Source organism: Liolophura sinensis, chromosome 1 (assembly GCF_032854445.1).
Source record: "Liolophura sinensis isolate JHLJ2023 chromosome 1, CUHK_Ljap_v2, whole genome shotgun sequence".
Classification (NCBI taxonomy): Eukaryota; Metazoa; Mollusca; class Polyplacophora; order Chitonida; family Chitonidae; genus Liolophura; species Liolophura sinensis.
Window position 1 is genome coordinate 37306967 of NC_088295.1, and position 14528 is coordinate 37321494.

Genomic DNA, 14528 nt, shown 5'->3' on the forward strand with positions numbered 1-14528 from the left:
AGTTACACAACGTTTCTAACCACATTACTTAGTCACCAAACGCATTTAAACTTTAAAAAGGGAAACTAAGTAAACAAGCATGGTATTCCATGAAAGGGAAATAGCCCTTCCTCTACACTGTTATCTATTGCCTTTATCACAAATAACCCCGCGAAACTCTTCTTACATTTAATTTTCGTTAACAATAAAATGTTAGACATTCATAAGACACGTAGGAAGACTCACAGTTCAAGGTCCAAAAAATCTCTAGTTCTCATGTTTGATAGTGGTGATTGCTTGTCTCAAGACTCGATCAGGCGATACGAGAGTTCCTCTGAATATTCACGCAGTAATTTGTCATTGTTTTAGAACCTAACAGCAGAGGTGCGGGTAAGCCGAAGACGACAGTTATTTATTAGTATGTTGCGTCATTTTTACGTTGTCGTTGTTGCTCTTATACAGATCATGTATTTCATGTGAAATACTCAGTACTGTCAAGTAATCACAATAACACTTCCAATGTACCAGATTTTTTCAGGTTGCACCATTCAATCTGATATGAATAAGAGATTATTCATTAGTTTCGTCACAATATTATACGGAAAATACCTTCAACGTTAGAGAGCTAGTGTTAACATGACGTCACCTTACTTTGATAACGTCACCTTGCTGAAACTGTGTCAAGACCTAATCTTTTCAGTGGGTTGAAAAAAGTTTTAAAAAATATTTAATGAGGGTTTAAGATACTTTCCATGGTAGTCTTGCGTATAATTCTGCTAAGGGGCGTGCAAGTTGCCACTATTTTACCACTGGCATGAACGATTAGAATTTATCCTTAACAGAGGTAAATTGACAAGAGTCGTATTTTACCTGTTATGTGTTACTAAACTGACGGCCAAAAGAAACTTTACACTGAGTTCAAATCAATTTATTTGCCAAGGCAAAAACAGGATGACTGAAGTTTAATATATTGAAGACCATTGACTTTAAATATTGAAAGTCTTGAGTAAGAACGGACAAAGCAGCACTCAAATCATTTTGCAAGTGAACAAACATAGCAGGGGTAGGAAAATAGCCATTCCATCTAGGTTAACAAGGAGTATACAAAAAAGTCAATTATTTTTAAAATCAGTCAATATCAAAAACAATCAATATCGCGTGTGGCCACTCCTTGCTTCAATGCAAGTAAAAAATCTCCGATGCATAGAAAAAGTTAGTCGTCTGATGAGATGACGTGGGATTCGTTGCCATTCATCTTGGAGAGCAAACGCCAGTTCTTGTCGGTTGGCTGCAAGGTGTGGCCGTTGCCTTAGTCGACGACCCATGGTATCCCAAAGGTGTTCTATGGGGGACATATCTGGGGAACGTGCAGGAAGTTCTGCACAACTCGAGGTGTATGGGGTCTGGTGTTGTCATGCTGGTACAGGACACCACGTGGCTGCTGATGAAGGAGTGGCAAGACAACAGGACGTAGAATTTCATCCACGTAACGTTGAGCTGTTAGGTTCCCGTAGATGATGACCAGTTGTGTCCGTTGTTCTCCACAAATCCCACCCCACACCATCACGCTGCCGCCACCTCCTGGACGTATGATGCAGCCGTTCGTTCGCCTTTTCGACGGTAAACTCGCTGTTTGCCACCGGCTCGGAGCAGGCAAAAGTGGCTTTCATCAGTGAGAACAACACGTTGCCAATCACGTCGCTGCCAACGACGTACAATTGGAGCCCATCGCAGCCTCTTTGACGATGTGAGGCTGTCAACAACTGCCCTCTGAATGGTCTATAGGCCCTAATTCCGTGAGCCAAGAGTCTCCTGGACACGGTCTCCCGACTGACCCGGTGACCAAAGGTATTGTTTGACGTCACTGTCAGGAAGCGGCTCCTCAGGTGTAAGGTGCACAGGTACCCGTCTTTTCTGGGCGTACTGACCCTAGGCCTGCCTGTTCTTGGCGTGTCCGATGTCTGCCCTGTCTGTCTGTCTGTAACGTTGCATCAAGTTTGACACAGTTACACGAGAGCAGCCGAAGGTCCTTGCAGTGTGGGCATGGGTGGCTCCCATGGGTACCATACCCAGGGCCCTCTCGCATTGTTCTATAGTCAGTCGAGGCGTTACTTTGGTGGTTTTTAGTCAGTGTGCAAGTCCAGCACACTGGACACTTACTACATGTGCAGTTGCAGCCATCCATGGGTCACGTGATTTTTCAACTTTCTTCGTTGTCTCAAAACCAATTCGTGTGGGCGAATATGACGCTTGTCGCACATGGGAATATGCTTCGTACAATGTTTTCTTACAATAATTTGGTATTAATTTGCTGAAAAGGCTGGTTAAATTTATCTCACGGAGTTGTAAAGTTTCTTTTGGCCGTCAGTTTATTTGCCAACTACCATGTTGCTGCCGCTGATCTGGCTCTGCTCTCTCCTATGTAAGTCTTATGTGATATATTACACGTTGCCATATCGACATGATCGACATCTTATCGAGGTCTTTTAAGTATATCCAACTGTGTACGCAGTGGAAAGTGATGAAAGCAATGCCATATATGCCCCGTCCCTCCACCTACTCACCATGTTATCCACGGCACTGCTTCCATCACATATCAAGAAAGAACTGTGTTCTTCCACATCAATATAGAAATTTATTGTTTTAACGATGAAGGAGTGTTTGGTCACCTTCATTTCTTACACCGGCAACATGTACACTAATACCGATACTCCCTGTAATGTATGTTCATACACCAGGGTGCGATACTCCCAGTGTAAAGCCTCGTCTCGCGGGACGTGGGTTGCAACGAGAGATAATCATGATTACCGAACATGACAGATAGCTGTGGCCTGCGTCTGTACCTTACATGGTGTCAGAGTGACGTCAAGTTGTTAGTTCAAAAACTAGTTTGTCAAGGATGCTCCATCAAACGCCTTCATTCTTCATTTCTCAATTTTTACAATGAGTATAACACTCGTTGGCAGGTATGGACAGAGAAATCAGAATCTGGCAATCTGCATTGTGATCAACCACACAGACGGCGCTGTTATCCCTATGTACATATCTATCACGTACATGGTATTTAACAATATATATGGCGCTGGTTGCCCAGTGTAACCGTCTATCTTGTAGACAGCTTTTATACAGACCAACATGTCATGTGTAACATCATAGATGGCGCCTCTTGTAGTATGAGATCTTAGTATGTACATATTAACGGGAAAGACGTAATCGTCCGTTACTTTTGAATCATAATCTGATCGGTTACGCTCTGTAACGCTCGTTATTTTCAAACTGTATCTAATACCGCTTAACCTGGGGCTAGGGGCCGTAAAGGTAGCCATGCTCATTACATCTGCATGATGCCTTTTTGAACAGTTGCAATCAAAGCGCGACTGAGATACTTGTTTAATTATCATTTGACTTGGAACTCATTCACGGACTACGAATTTGAACTTTGATATGGAATTCATGCCTGGAATATCCACTGTCTGCCCGGCATCATTGAAAACTGATGACCGCTTCTCTTTTGTGTGTTACGGACTTTATTTCTTATTTGTATAATTTCTTACATATCTTTGTCTTTGGGAGCTAGTGTTAAACGTTGTTTTGGAAATGGATCTTGCGAATATCGACTTGGGACGCCCTTTACGGACTACGAATGGTAAGTGAATGTCGGACATGACGCTTATGTTTACGTGCAGTTTGTTGTGAACATCAGTTCTTTAGACGACGTGAAATTTTTTTCCAACCGTCTAAGTCAGTGTGTGAATGACGAAATGGAGGCGATCTATGTTTTTTATCCTGTAATGGACAGGGAAAGTTCCAACTTGACGGACGCATGGCGGGAGTTTCGTCAGCACGTGGAGTTGATGTTCGACGGCCCATACATGTCAAAATCGCAACCGGAAAAGTGCAGTTACCTGCTTTTATGGGTAGTTGATGTTGGCAGAGACATACATAACACTTGGACTGATTTCTCGGCTGAGGATCGGCAAAAGCTGAAGGCTTTTGACAGGTTTGAAGCTCATGTGAAACCGAAAGTTAACCCCATGTGTGCGCGGTACAAATTTCAGCGCGTCTGGCAAGGTGAGTGTGAACCTTTTGAACATTTCGTCACGGAACTGAAATTGCTTGTTAAGGACAGTTCCTATGCAGACAATGATGAAATGGTGCGAGACGCAATTGTATCTGGAATTTGGTTAGATAAACTTCGTGAGCGGTTAATTAGTCAAAGGACAGTACTCACACTTGACAAAGCAATTGACATCGCCAGAACGTACTAAATGGCCCAAATACAACTTGCATCAATGGAGGACGACACAAGGGTTGATGTTGTTAACTCATACCCTCTCTACAGGTTGCCAAAACCTGAAATAGCGGACAGTGACATTTTGAGTGAGTCTCCTGATCTCTTTGAAGGTTTAGGATGTCTACCAGTTGAACATTCTTTTAAACTTGATTCAACCGTACCATCTGTGGTACACCCGCCTAGGAAGGTGCCAATAGCACTTAAGGCCAAGATCAAAGATGAACTTAATAGGATGCTTTAACTGGGTGTAATTGTTAGACAGGAGGAGCCGACTTGGTAACAGTGGTCAAGCAAGATAAAGTCAAGATATGTATTGACCCAGGAGACTTATATCGGGCAAAACAGCGGGAACACCACCCAATGAAAACAATCGAAGAGGTTGTATCAGACATGCCCGGAGCCAAGGTATTTTCAGTTTTAGACGCCAAGTGCGGTTTTTGGCAGATAAAGCTGGATGAAGAAAGTTCCAAGTTGTGCACATTCAACTCTCCAATTTGGTCTTTTCAGATTTACCATATTGCCCCTCGGCATAAAATCGGCACCAGAAGTCTTCCAGCGCATTGTGTCCCAAATGTTAGAGACTGTTCCAGTTGCTGATTCGCTAATGGACGACATCCTGGTATAGGCAACCAATGACCAGGAACATGATGAACGACTGAGGAATATTTTGGAGAGAGCGTCAGAGTACAACATGAAGTTAAACATCATCAAGTGCAAGGAGCGACAATCTGAAGTCGCATATTTTTTTAATTCATACAGTGCTTGGCTAAATTCATGCCAAATCTTTCAGATGTTACAGCACCCTTACGTGAGTTAGAACTGAAGGATGTTGAGTGGCACTGGGACAAGCCACAAGAGGACAGTTTCCAGAAACTGAAAGAATTGGCCATAACTGCTCCTGTGATCCTGGGTAAGGCAATGTTTAGTGTGCTTGGACTCTAACGTAAAATGTTTCAGGCACATTATAGTTTTCAATTCCTGAAAAGAATTCAGTGAATTTTACTTCTGTATTAAGTTCAATTCTACTTCTTTATGAACACATCTGTGGTCTAAGGACAGCTGGCAAGGACGGAGTCTGTTTTGTTTTTTCAGTTGTATTCCATGCATGTGTGTATTTGTTTCGCTTGCAGATTTATTAATCTAGGTGCTGTTTTATGCCATGGACTTTAAGGCACAAAGTGATCCCTTCTGTGTACTGGATTAGATCATAAACGGTAAGAGTAACTGTAAAGAAAATGGGATGTAATGTAAGTTCATACACCAGGGTGCGATACCCATAATGTAAAGCCTCGTCTCGCGGGACGTGGGTTGCAACGAGAGAAAATACAGATTACCGAACATGACAGACAGCTGTGGCCTGCGTCAGTATCTTACACTCCCCGTTCACACGATTAGGGATGGAAAAACTCGCGATGTCATTTTCTCGTGATTTTGCGAAATCCTTTGCGAAAATTGCAGGCTAGGGTGCGCTAGTAGCGTACATCAGCACAATGGCAGCAAAGTAAACTGTGTTGTACAAATAAGGCAGCTGCAAAGAAAAACGGAGACTTTTATATGGGTATTGCGGCCATGACAGTGAACTTTGAGACTAGCTATGTCGACTGTAACTTGTTCATCATGTCATTGTTATGTGCTGACATGTTAGTTACAATCATCAAAGCCTACGATCGTCATAGGCTTTTATCGATTGGTGCTAATTATCTTTCCAGGCAATAATTTACAGCCATTTTCCCTCTCCTGCTCTAATGATTAGTGCTACGGAGTTGTTATTAGCGGGTACAGTAGCATTGCTCATGCGTATCTGTGCAATGTAGGGAAACCTACTGCAGGTTTTCAGGACAGGAAAATACATGCCGTAATTAGTGCGGCTGTCTTAAAATCATTTAATACCAAACCATGAAAAGGACAATTGCTAGAGTTTTTCTGAATGTAACATATTAAGGGCTGCTATAGTAATTTGTACCTGAATTTTACCTGTCCTGTGGGGTGACGGCCGCAGAGAGGACGGCACCTGAGAGGACGGTCTGTCTTATAGTAGGCACTGGGGGTGGTCAAGGTCAGTTGAAATCTCAGCTGCATGTTTTTTCCAGTGTTAGTTCACTCCGAGAATTAGTCCTTAGTATATAATAAATCACACCTGTTTTCATCCAAAGCAAATCGGCCTTGAGTGTAGTCGGGCGCCATTTTTGTAAAGGAGATTACCCTGAGCTATTTACCCATATACATGTGTTAATTAAAATACCCACAAACAACAGCAATTAACAGCAAGTAGTTTATTGGTTTGGATAGATATGGCCGCGACTTTAATTCAAAAGTTACATTGCTAAGGTTGACAGGACACCCGGTGAGCGAACCGAACGTTAACCGCTATGCGGGCGAAGAAACGGGGCTTCAAATAACCACGCCTTGTGTCCCCCCAAAGGGTAATCCACATCACTATGTAGCATTTGTGAATAAGTGACAAAACCTCCCGACACCCTTGAGTAATCAATCACGCTAGCCCACATCCCTATGTAGCCCTAGGGAATTAGGGTTAGACACCTCCGTCAAACAGACACCTGTGCACTCTGCAGGAAAGCCCCACATCTCTATGTAACAGTAGAAAATAAACCACGGTCAATAATTGAAATAACTCTCTGCCCCGTTCGTAAGTCAATCACGCAAGCTCACACCCCTATGTAGCACTAGGGAATTAGGTTTTCAGATCTCCGTTTAACAGCCCCCTGTGCATCCTCACAGGAAACATCTCTACGCAACACTAGAGACAATTTAGACTATACCTGCAAATCTAAAGGTAAGTACCAATCGTTATGCTTTGAGCATAAGCGACCGCCTTGAAGTCCAACAGTGCCCGCCAGGATCCCGCCACCCGACAATGTCTCTACATCTCGTCCCACAGAGCGATAAGGGAAATGTAATTCTAAATAAACAGGGATTCTAATGTGTCTTAAAGTGAACTGATGAAAATATCCTTACCACCATCATGTCTGTATAATCCAATTATTTCTGGGAGATGAATAACTTTACCCCCAACCCGACGGACGGCAACTGCCACCTATCCATTTACTACCTTTCTCCCCTCTCCATAGCGGCGATAGTAGCATAGTGTATCACTTTCATGTCAGATTGCGGTGGTGTCATGTCGTTGAGCCCGCGCTCTAAGACTATAGTATAGTATACTATATTGCCTGGGTTGAAGAGATGAGTGAAACAAGTCGGGTTGTGCATTGTCAAGTGACTGCTGTGTCCCACCAAAACAGACCAATGGTCGACTGGTATGTTCCTACGCGAATTTCGTTGAGGTCCGCGTCAGTGGGTGGGTTGGATGTTTCCGCTCGGATTTCGTTGACGTCCCCGCCGCGTCCTCCAATTAGAGGTAAATAGAGGCGTGGGTGCCGTAAAGGAGCAAGCTACTGCTATACCTGCCTACTCAACTCCACGCCACGCTAGCCAAGATGCTTTTTGGATAGACGCTGCCGTTATGTCGAAACGATCCGCTTCTGCCAACCCTCTGCCAGCAGAGCTTATCGAGAAGGTGTGCACATCCCTCATCGAGACCGTGGTTAAACTTCACCTCACACTGTAGCTCTTGGAAGAGGTGCGTAAAGACAAGGCTGAAATTCTACAATGTCCCGCAGACAACGAGTCCCCACCACAGTGTGGTGTTTCTGGATGGTCACGGATGGGCGGGGTTGAAGAAACTGGATCCAGGTCTCTCTTAGGCCGGCTTGACGGTGCGTTAGTCGTTATCTGACAGGTTGTATCTCACCACTGACGTCCCCCAAAGGTGTCATGTTGGTGCACATGAAGAAATGGAGAGCATCCCGACCCGGCGGTCCCCTCTACCAGACCAAAGAAGGTGTCACCCTCAGTTACCGCACCAACGGCAAGACTTCGTGCGAGCCCTCCCAGACATCGCCTTGTTGATGCGAGACGATGCGTACGACGGGGCTCTCCAGTCCCACATCCTACAGTTGCAGCGCAAAGCGTACGCTCTGGGCCTAGCTATGGGCATCAGGTAGTCAACCGTAAGTGATTGATTGATGGATGTGTTGCTCAGTCGGTGACAACACTACAATGACAAAGTTTGTCAAAGATGACAAAGACTGAGTGTTGTTGATACAGTGCTGTAGCCTATCATGTATCCGTGAGCTGTGGTTGAGTAAGAATTTTTATTATTAATTAGCGTACTGAACTAAGTAATAATTCCACTGCAGTGTGGAATGTACACGCACTTGTTTGTTAAGCAATTTAATAGGTTTATATGTGCCAATAGAATGCTTTATTAAGTTTATAATTATTAAGGTTTTAAACAGATCTATCCTTTGTGAGTACGTTGTTGAAATATTTTTTTTTTTTTTTTGCTGAAATTCATAGTACAAATTTATTTGCTTTAATTGCTAAAATGTATACATATAAATATGTTTGACATATATGTAAATGTGAATTTATGTAGCTGTATGTGCAAATGTATAATGTATTGAACTCGTACCCTTTGGTTTGTTTTAGGCATGCCACTGCCTTCTATTTCTACTTCAAGGTCTATGTTATAACATAGATACCCAACAGTTACAAGTACATGTAACAATGCTGAAGTACACGCACCAATGTTGAAGTACATGTACCAATGTTGAAGTGCATGTACCAATGTTGAAGTGCATGTACCAATGCTGAAGTACATGTACCAATGTTGAAGTACATGTACCAATGTTGAAGTACATGTACCAATGCTGAAGTACATGTACCAATGTTGAAGTACATGCATTTGTGGCTCAGCATCGTGAAGCCACATTTAATAAAGCTTAGCTTAAATTGTGTGGCCATATTTCCTGAACATGGTTAATTAATAATTCCCAAGGAAGTTGGTATATTTTAAAACAGTCAACCATGGTTTTTTGTTAAAATAAAAATTCCAATGGTTAGAAACAAATTTAGACCAGTTGTGTCAGAAAACAGCTCTAAAGTAAAGATTAAGTCAATGCTAAACAGGCTTGGCATTGTCATAATGCTTAGTTTTTGGTAATGGAGGTTCTAATTTTGACAAACTTGTCTCGGGTGAGTTCGATGAGGTGGTCAAAATTTTAATTTACAAGGGTTCGAAAGTAAGCCCAAATCATATTTCAAATTCTGACTGAAGTCAAAGCTGGTTTTGTGAAATCGGCTTAAGGTACAGGTACGTATGGAAAATCTCCATTATACGAAATTCTTCGCTACCTAAAAACTAACAGCATGTACGCATATACACATAAGACATACACATGCCTGCATTGGAAATAGACGGGAATGTCATTCATCTCCATGAGAGCATGTAATATGACAAACAAGCCCATGACCATCGACGTGTTCAACATTGCACTTCTTGTGTTAGGTAAGTCGCTAAATCTATATGAGAAGAAGCATATCTCCCTTGAGGCATCTGATACTAGGGCAAAAGGGAAGTAACCAACTCTGTTTGTCTGGTCAAACAGACTAAAAAGCACCCTTGTCACTGTCTCCACATCAGGATCAACTCATATGTGTGACCACTTAATACTACGTCTTTGCACACATGTACACAAGAAGACATGCATCCGAGTGTACTCTGATTTTCTCATGATAACAGCTCATACAGGTGTACGTTACTGTCTTTCCCTTAACAAAACCATGTATCCGTTATTATGTTTTAGGTTTACCACAAATCAAACATCTATCTGTTATTGTCTCCTCAACCAGAACTCATATGTGTCTGTTATGGTGTCTTTCCTCGACCACTGTTCACACATCTGTACGTTACCATGGCTACTGTGTTTTTTCCCTCACCACAGCTTATACACATATGTCATTGCTCTTTTTCCTTGACTAGACGCCTTAATGTTTCTAAATCTTTCTGAAGCTTTCGGACTTCAGCCTTACATTTAGCTTCTTCTTCCATCTCAACCATCTGACGCATTTCCTGTCCAAAAAGACAGAGATTAACAGATCAAAACTCATTTGAAAATGCAGTTTTAAAACTCCATTGCTTTTCAACACTTGTGAGTGACATTGTTTTCATCAAACTGAGATCAATGACAGAAATGACTAACACATTCAACTGTATAAGGATTTCACAGTATCAAATAAGTACAATTTATCTTCTTCCAACATCTTTTAATAACACATTTTAAATCAAAATAACATTTCGTGAGATAGTTCTGTCTGCATAAATTTCTAGAAATTTTTTTCATTCATATATTACATTAACCGTACTGCTCGTCAAATGCCTTATTTATTTTGGGATCATTTATTTTTAACTTTCTTTTATGTGAAAGAAGTCACTGACCAGGCAAACCTCCTAACATAAGGCTGCGGCCTTTACCCCTCTACATGTAAGGACCTCTGATGTAATATATTACCATGATTACCCTGTACAGTATTCAACATGTAGGAAATCTTTCTTACCAGTGAGTCACCGATGAAATGAGAAAATACTTACCTGAGTGTTCAAGTGAACAGTTTTGGGACCTAATCTATAATAGAGCATTCCATTTCTCAAAGTGTACACTGTTCCTGGGCTGCACTTCAAAAGAATTTCTGACAAGAACAAACATGAAAAGAACAAATTCAATTCATATGAAGCGTACAAAATCTTTAAACACATGAATTATATCCTTTCAGACATTACTTATCAATTTATTTATTTGATTGGTGTTTTACGCGATAATTGAGAATATTTCACTTATACAATAGCGGGAAGCATTATGGTTGAAAGCAGGCAGAGTTCTGGGGGAAACCATGACAATTTGCAGGCTGCTGACCAACCTTCCCAAGTAGGCTACAGCCGGAGAGGAAGCCTGCATGACCCAAGGCCTGTTTCACAAAAAGTCTAAAGGCTAAGCTTTTAACTCCGATGGATAACTCAGTTAACTGATTAGCAATTTTGTCTAACCTTAACAAAGAAAATATTTGGATATCGGCTAAAGCTTTTAGTCTCAGATTTTGAAAATTAGTCCAAAATCTCTATTTAAGGAGGCAAAATTGACATTAAAACTGTTGTGTGTCCGAGTTTTAAAGTTTACTAATTGATTCTATAAAAATATGAATAAATCACCTTTTAACAGCACACAAAATTGTTTTTAAAGTTCACAAACCACTGAAATGTGTACTGCTATGTTGTATTTGTTTCGCTTTTACCATCTGTTGTGAGAGTTATAGCCCTTTGTTAACAAACTGTGTCAAAATGAAACTGAAGGAGAAATTATCACCCTTTTCTGTGATTTATACATGGTAATGTAATATATATATTTTGGATATGATTTAACAATTACCAGCATTGATTCAACCAATCAGTTTGATGCAGAGCTGCCACATAGCAGGCTATGGTAAGCCAGGCTATGGCAAGCCTACTAAGCTTTAGACTTTAGGCTAAGCTTGTTTACTTTTGTAAAACAGCCTGGTCAATTTTTTTCATAGTCTACTTATGGTAGTCGGCTAAATGTCACTTAGCCAACTACAGAAGTTTTGCGAAATGGGCCAAAAAACTTTGGATATGTCAACTTGTCATGTAACAAGACATTTCAACCTTTCTTTCCTCTCAGAGGTCAATACATCAAACAAGCAGTGAAACATTCAACCATAATGACATCTAGCTAGTGAAGTTCAAGCACAAAGAAAAAATAAAACTCCTACCGGGTACATTTTGTAAATCTTTTATATTCTTTTTATATTAGCAAGATATTTCTTAAATTTATTGATGATTAGCTCAACAATGCACATATTTCTATCAAGACTCACCCACAACAAAGACATCCTTTAATAGCTTTCTGGTCAGTGGGTCAGCATGACCTTGCGGCCTCACAACGGGACAGTAGACGATTTCGTACATAGAGTAGATGACAAGAGGTGTTAGCTTGTCAACCATCATACGATCCACTCCAAGGCGGAACTGGTCCCGCTCCTCTCTGTTCACACTCACTCCATGAACTCGGCCGTCCGGGCGAACCCCAAACACAATTCTGCCATCTCTACCTACAACAATCATATAAGTACCGGTAAGGGTTATGGAAAACCAAATTATGCATTAAACTGTAAAACCAGACAAAAACCTTAAAATTGACCTGCTGAAATCCGTCACACACATGTTTTTAGGTTCATCAACTTTATTTCTGTTTTATGGGCAAGAGGAAATGAAAATTCAGCTTTTTACATTGTTTGATCTTGATGTCTTTATGGCTTGGCAGTTTTTCAAGGCTTTCCGATTATGTAAGTTGGCCTTAAACAGGAAAAGAATTGCTTGGACATGAAGTCAACATTTCCCTTTAATTAGACGATTTTCAAGTTTTATTTTGATTTCAATACCCTCCTACAACAATGAAAAATATTTATTCCAACTGTAAAGCAATGATTTCCATTTATGTAACCTTAGGAGAAACGGACTATGTGAGCTGCCACTTATATAGTGAATTTGATTTCTACACGAGACTTTGCAGCTCGTGGGATTCAAGCAAGAACTAGTGCTAAAAGACATCAGAATAAACTGACCACAGTTGAGAAATCCACAGACAATCTGAGAGATGATTTCTGTTGAGGCATGGGCTATACTCATCGAAGTTTGAAGCTCATTTTCTGCATCCTGCTCGTAATCCACTGGTGAGTCTATCCAAAATAAGTGTCAAACTTTACTCAAATATTCACACTGAACAAGCATTATTCTGAAAACATTCTTCACATCCCTCCGTCAAGACATAGTTTAAGCCTTAAAAACACTGGACCAAACTAAAAGTCATTGAACAGCCATGGAAATGTGGTTAAAAACTTACTGGTTTTAAAACTGGCAAGGGCTATACTGTGAACTCCATCAAATCTACTGACAACTCAATAACAGGTGTATGTGATTATACTGAAATGCTGAAGTTCCTCAAGGTTCAATGAGCCTGTCTTTCTTTGTGTAGCTGGTCGATCAGAAGTGTATTGGTAAAAACCTCGCCATATGGTATACTAATCAAGTATCGAAACACAAAAATTCATTAACTGGGTTTAAAGCCAATTAGCACAGAAGAATTAGATGCCTTTCTTACCTACGACATAATATCTGTCTGAGCCCACATATTCTAATGTCGCATCTACTGGAAAAATGGCAGGAGACGATTCTACAAAAGAAAAGCAGTTTTTCATAGCTGGGATTACGAGACGGAGGGATATGAAACTCGGCTGTTAGAGCCCATGGTGTTAGCCCAGGCAGTGTCACCACAAAGTCTGGGTAGCCCACGGCAAACCCGAGCAAGTCAACCGCTTCGGAAACTATTGCTGGCTGCTGGAGTGAGCCAATGTCTGGACAGAGCTGATGTCATATCCAAAAGACCTGATAAATACAGTCACTACGCCATTTGCCATAATGCCCGATAAGATATGATGTTGGCCGCTGTCTTGTAAGTGAAATATTCTTGCACACAGTGTAAAACATCAATCAAATAAATAAATAGTAACAGGTATAAAAGTCCTTCTCTGTACATGACCCTTAATTTCTACATGATCTCCGATTGTTAACCCACTTTCCCGATCCCTGTTTGGATTTAAAAACATAGGTGTTAAAGCAAATCTCTAAGTCAATAAAATACACCCTCTTAAATCAAAACAGTATTTTAACTTCAAAAATTGTGTACACATAATTTACCTTACAGCTGATATACACATAAGAGTTGTCTTAATTCTTCAACCACCACTGCAATAACTATTTTATAACACTTTTCTATGGTGTAACAGCACCTCTAGCATAAACCATGCTGATAAGATCACAAATAAATTAAAGCGGTTGTCCTGAGAAGATATCGAAAGAACGTAAGCAAATATCAAGGTTGAATTCAGTGTCCATACAGAAGTCTCTTTTATTATATCAACACAAGGCACAAGCATAGCAGCTAAATATTCACACTGGACTCTATACACAAATGATGATGATGTTACATATTGCAGAAGACTGTGAAACTGTAACAACAGAAATACATCACCTTGGATGTTTCATAAAACAGCAACACGATCAAACTTACAGAAAATGAAAATACATCCCTCAGTGAAGCTTTCACATGGCATAGGCTACACATATAAACAAGTTAAATCGGTAGATGTTACAATAAAACAATACTTTCACGTACGATTATGAGCCCAATTTTAACTCAATTATGAGTTCCCAACTACTAATTTCACTTTGCGGAGGGGCTGATCCTCTTCTGGATAAACTTCCGTTATTTGGGCAAGGTGCCAGTGGTCGCAGGACACACTGTCATTTTTCACAAGTATTACA

General features: G+C 40.8%; 1 protein-coding gene across 1 annotated transcript in view; it reads right to left on the reverse strand.

The window, feature by feature from the left end:
• Positions 1 to 6531: 6531 nt before the first annotated feature.
• LOC135481907 (uncharacterized) overlaps positions 6532 to 14528 on the reverse strand; it is a 30581-nt gene continuing 22584 nt past the window's right edge. The window contains exons 11-15 of the mRNA XM_064761687.1: positions 13306 to 13377; positions 12770 to 12883; positions 12023 to 12256; positions 10725 to 10822; positions 6532 to 10205 (exon numbers count right to left, since the gene is read on the reverse strand). Of these exons, the coding sequence (XP_064617757.1) occupies positions 10092 to 10205; positions 10725 to 10822; positions 12023 to 12256; positions 12770 to 12883; positions 13306 to 13377 (632 nt within the window). The 3' untranslated portion in view covers positions 6532 to 10091. The remainder of the gene's footprint in view (positions 10206 to 10724; positions 10823 to 12022; positions 12257 to 12769; positions 12884 to 13305; positions 13378 to 14528) is intronic.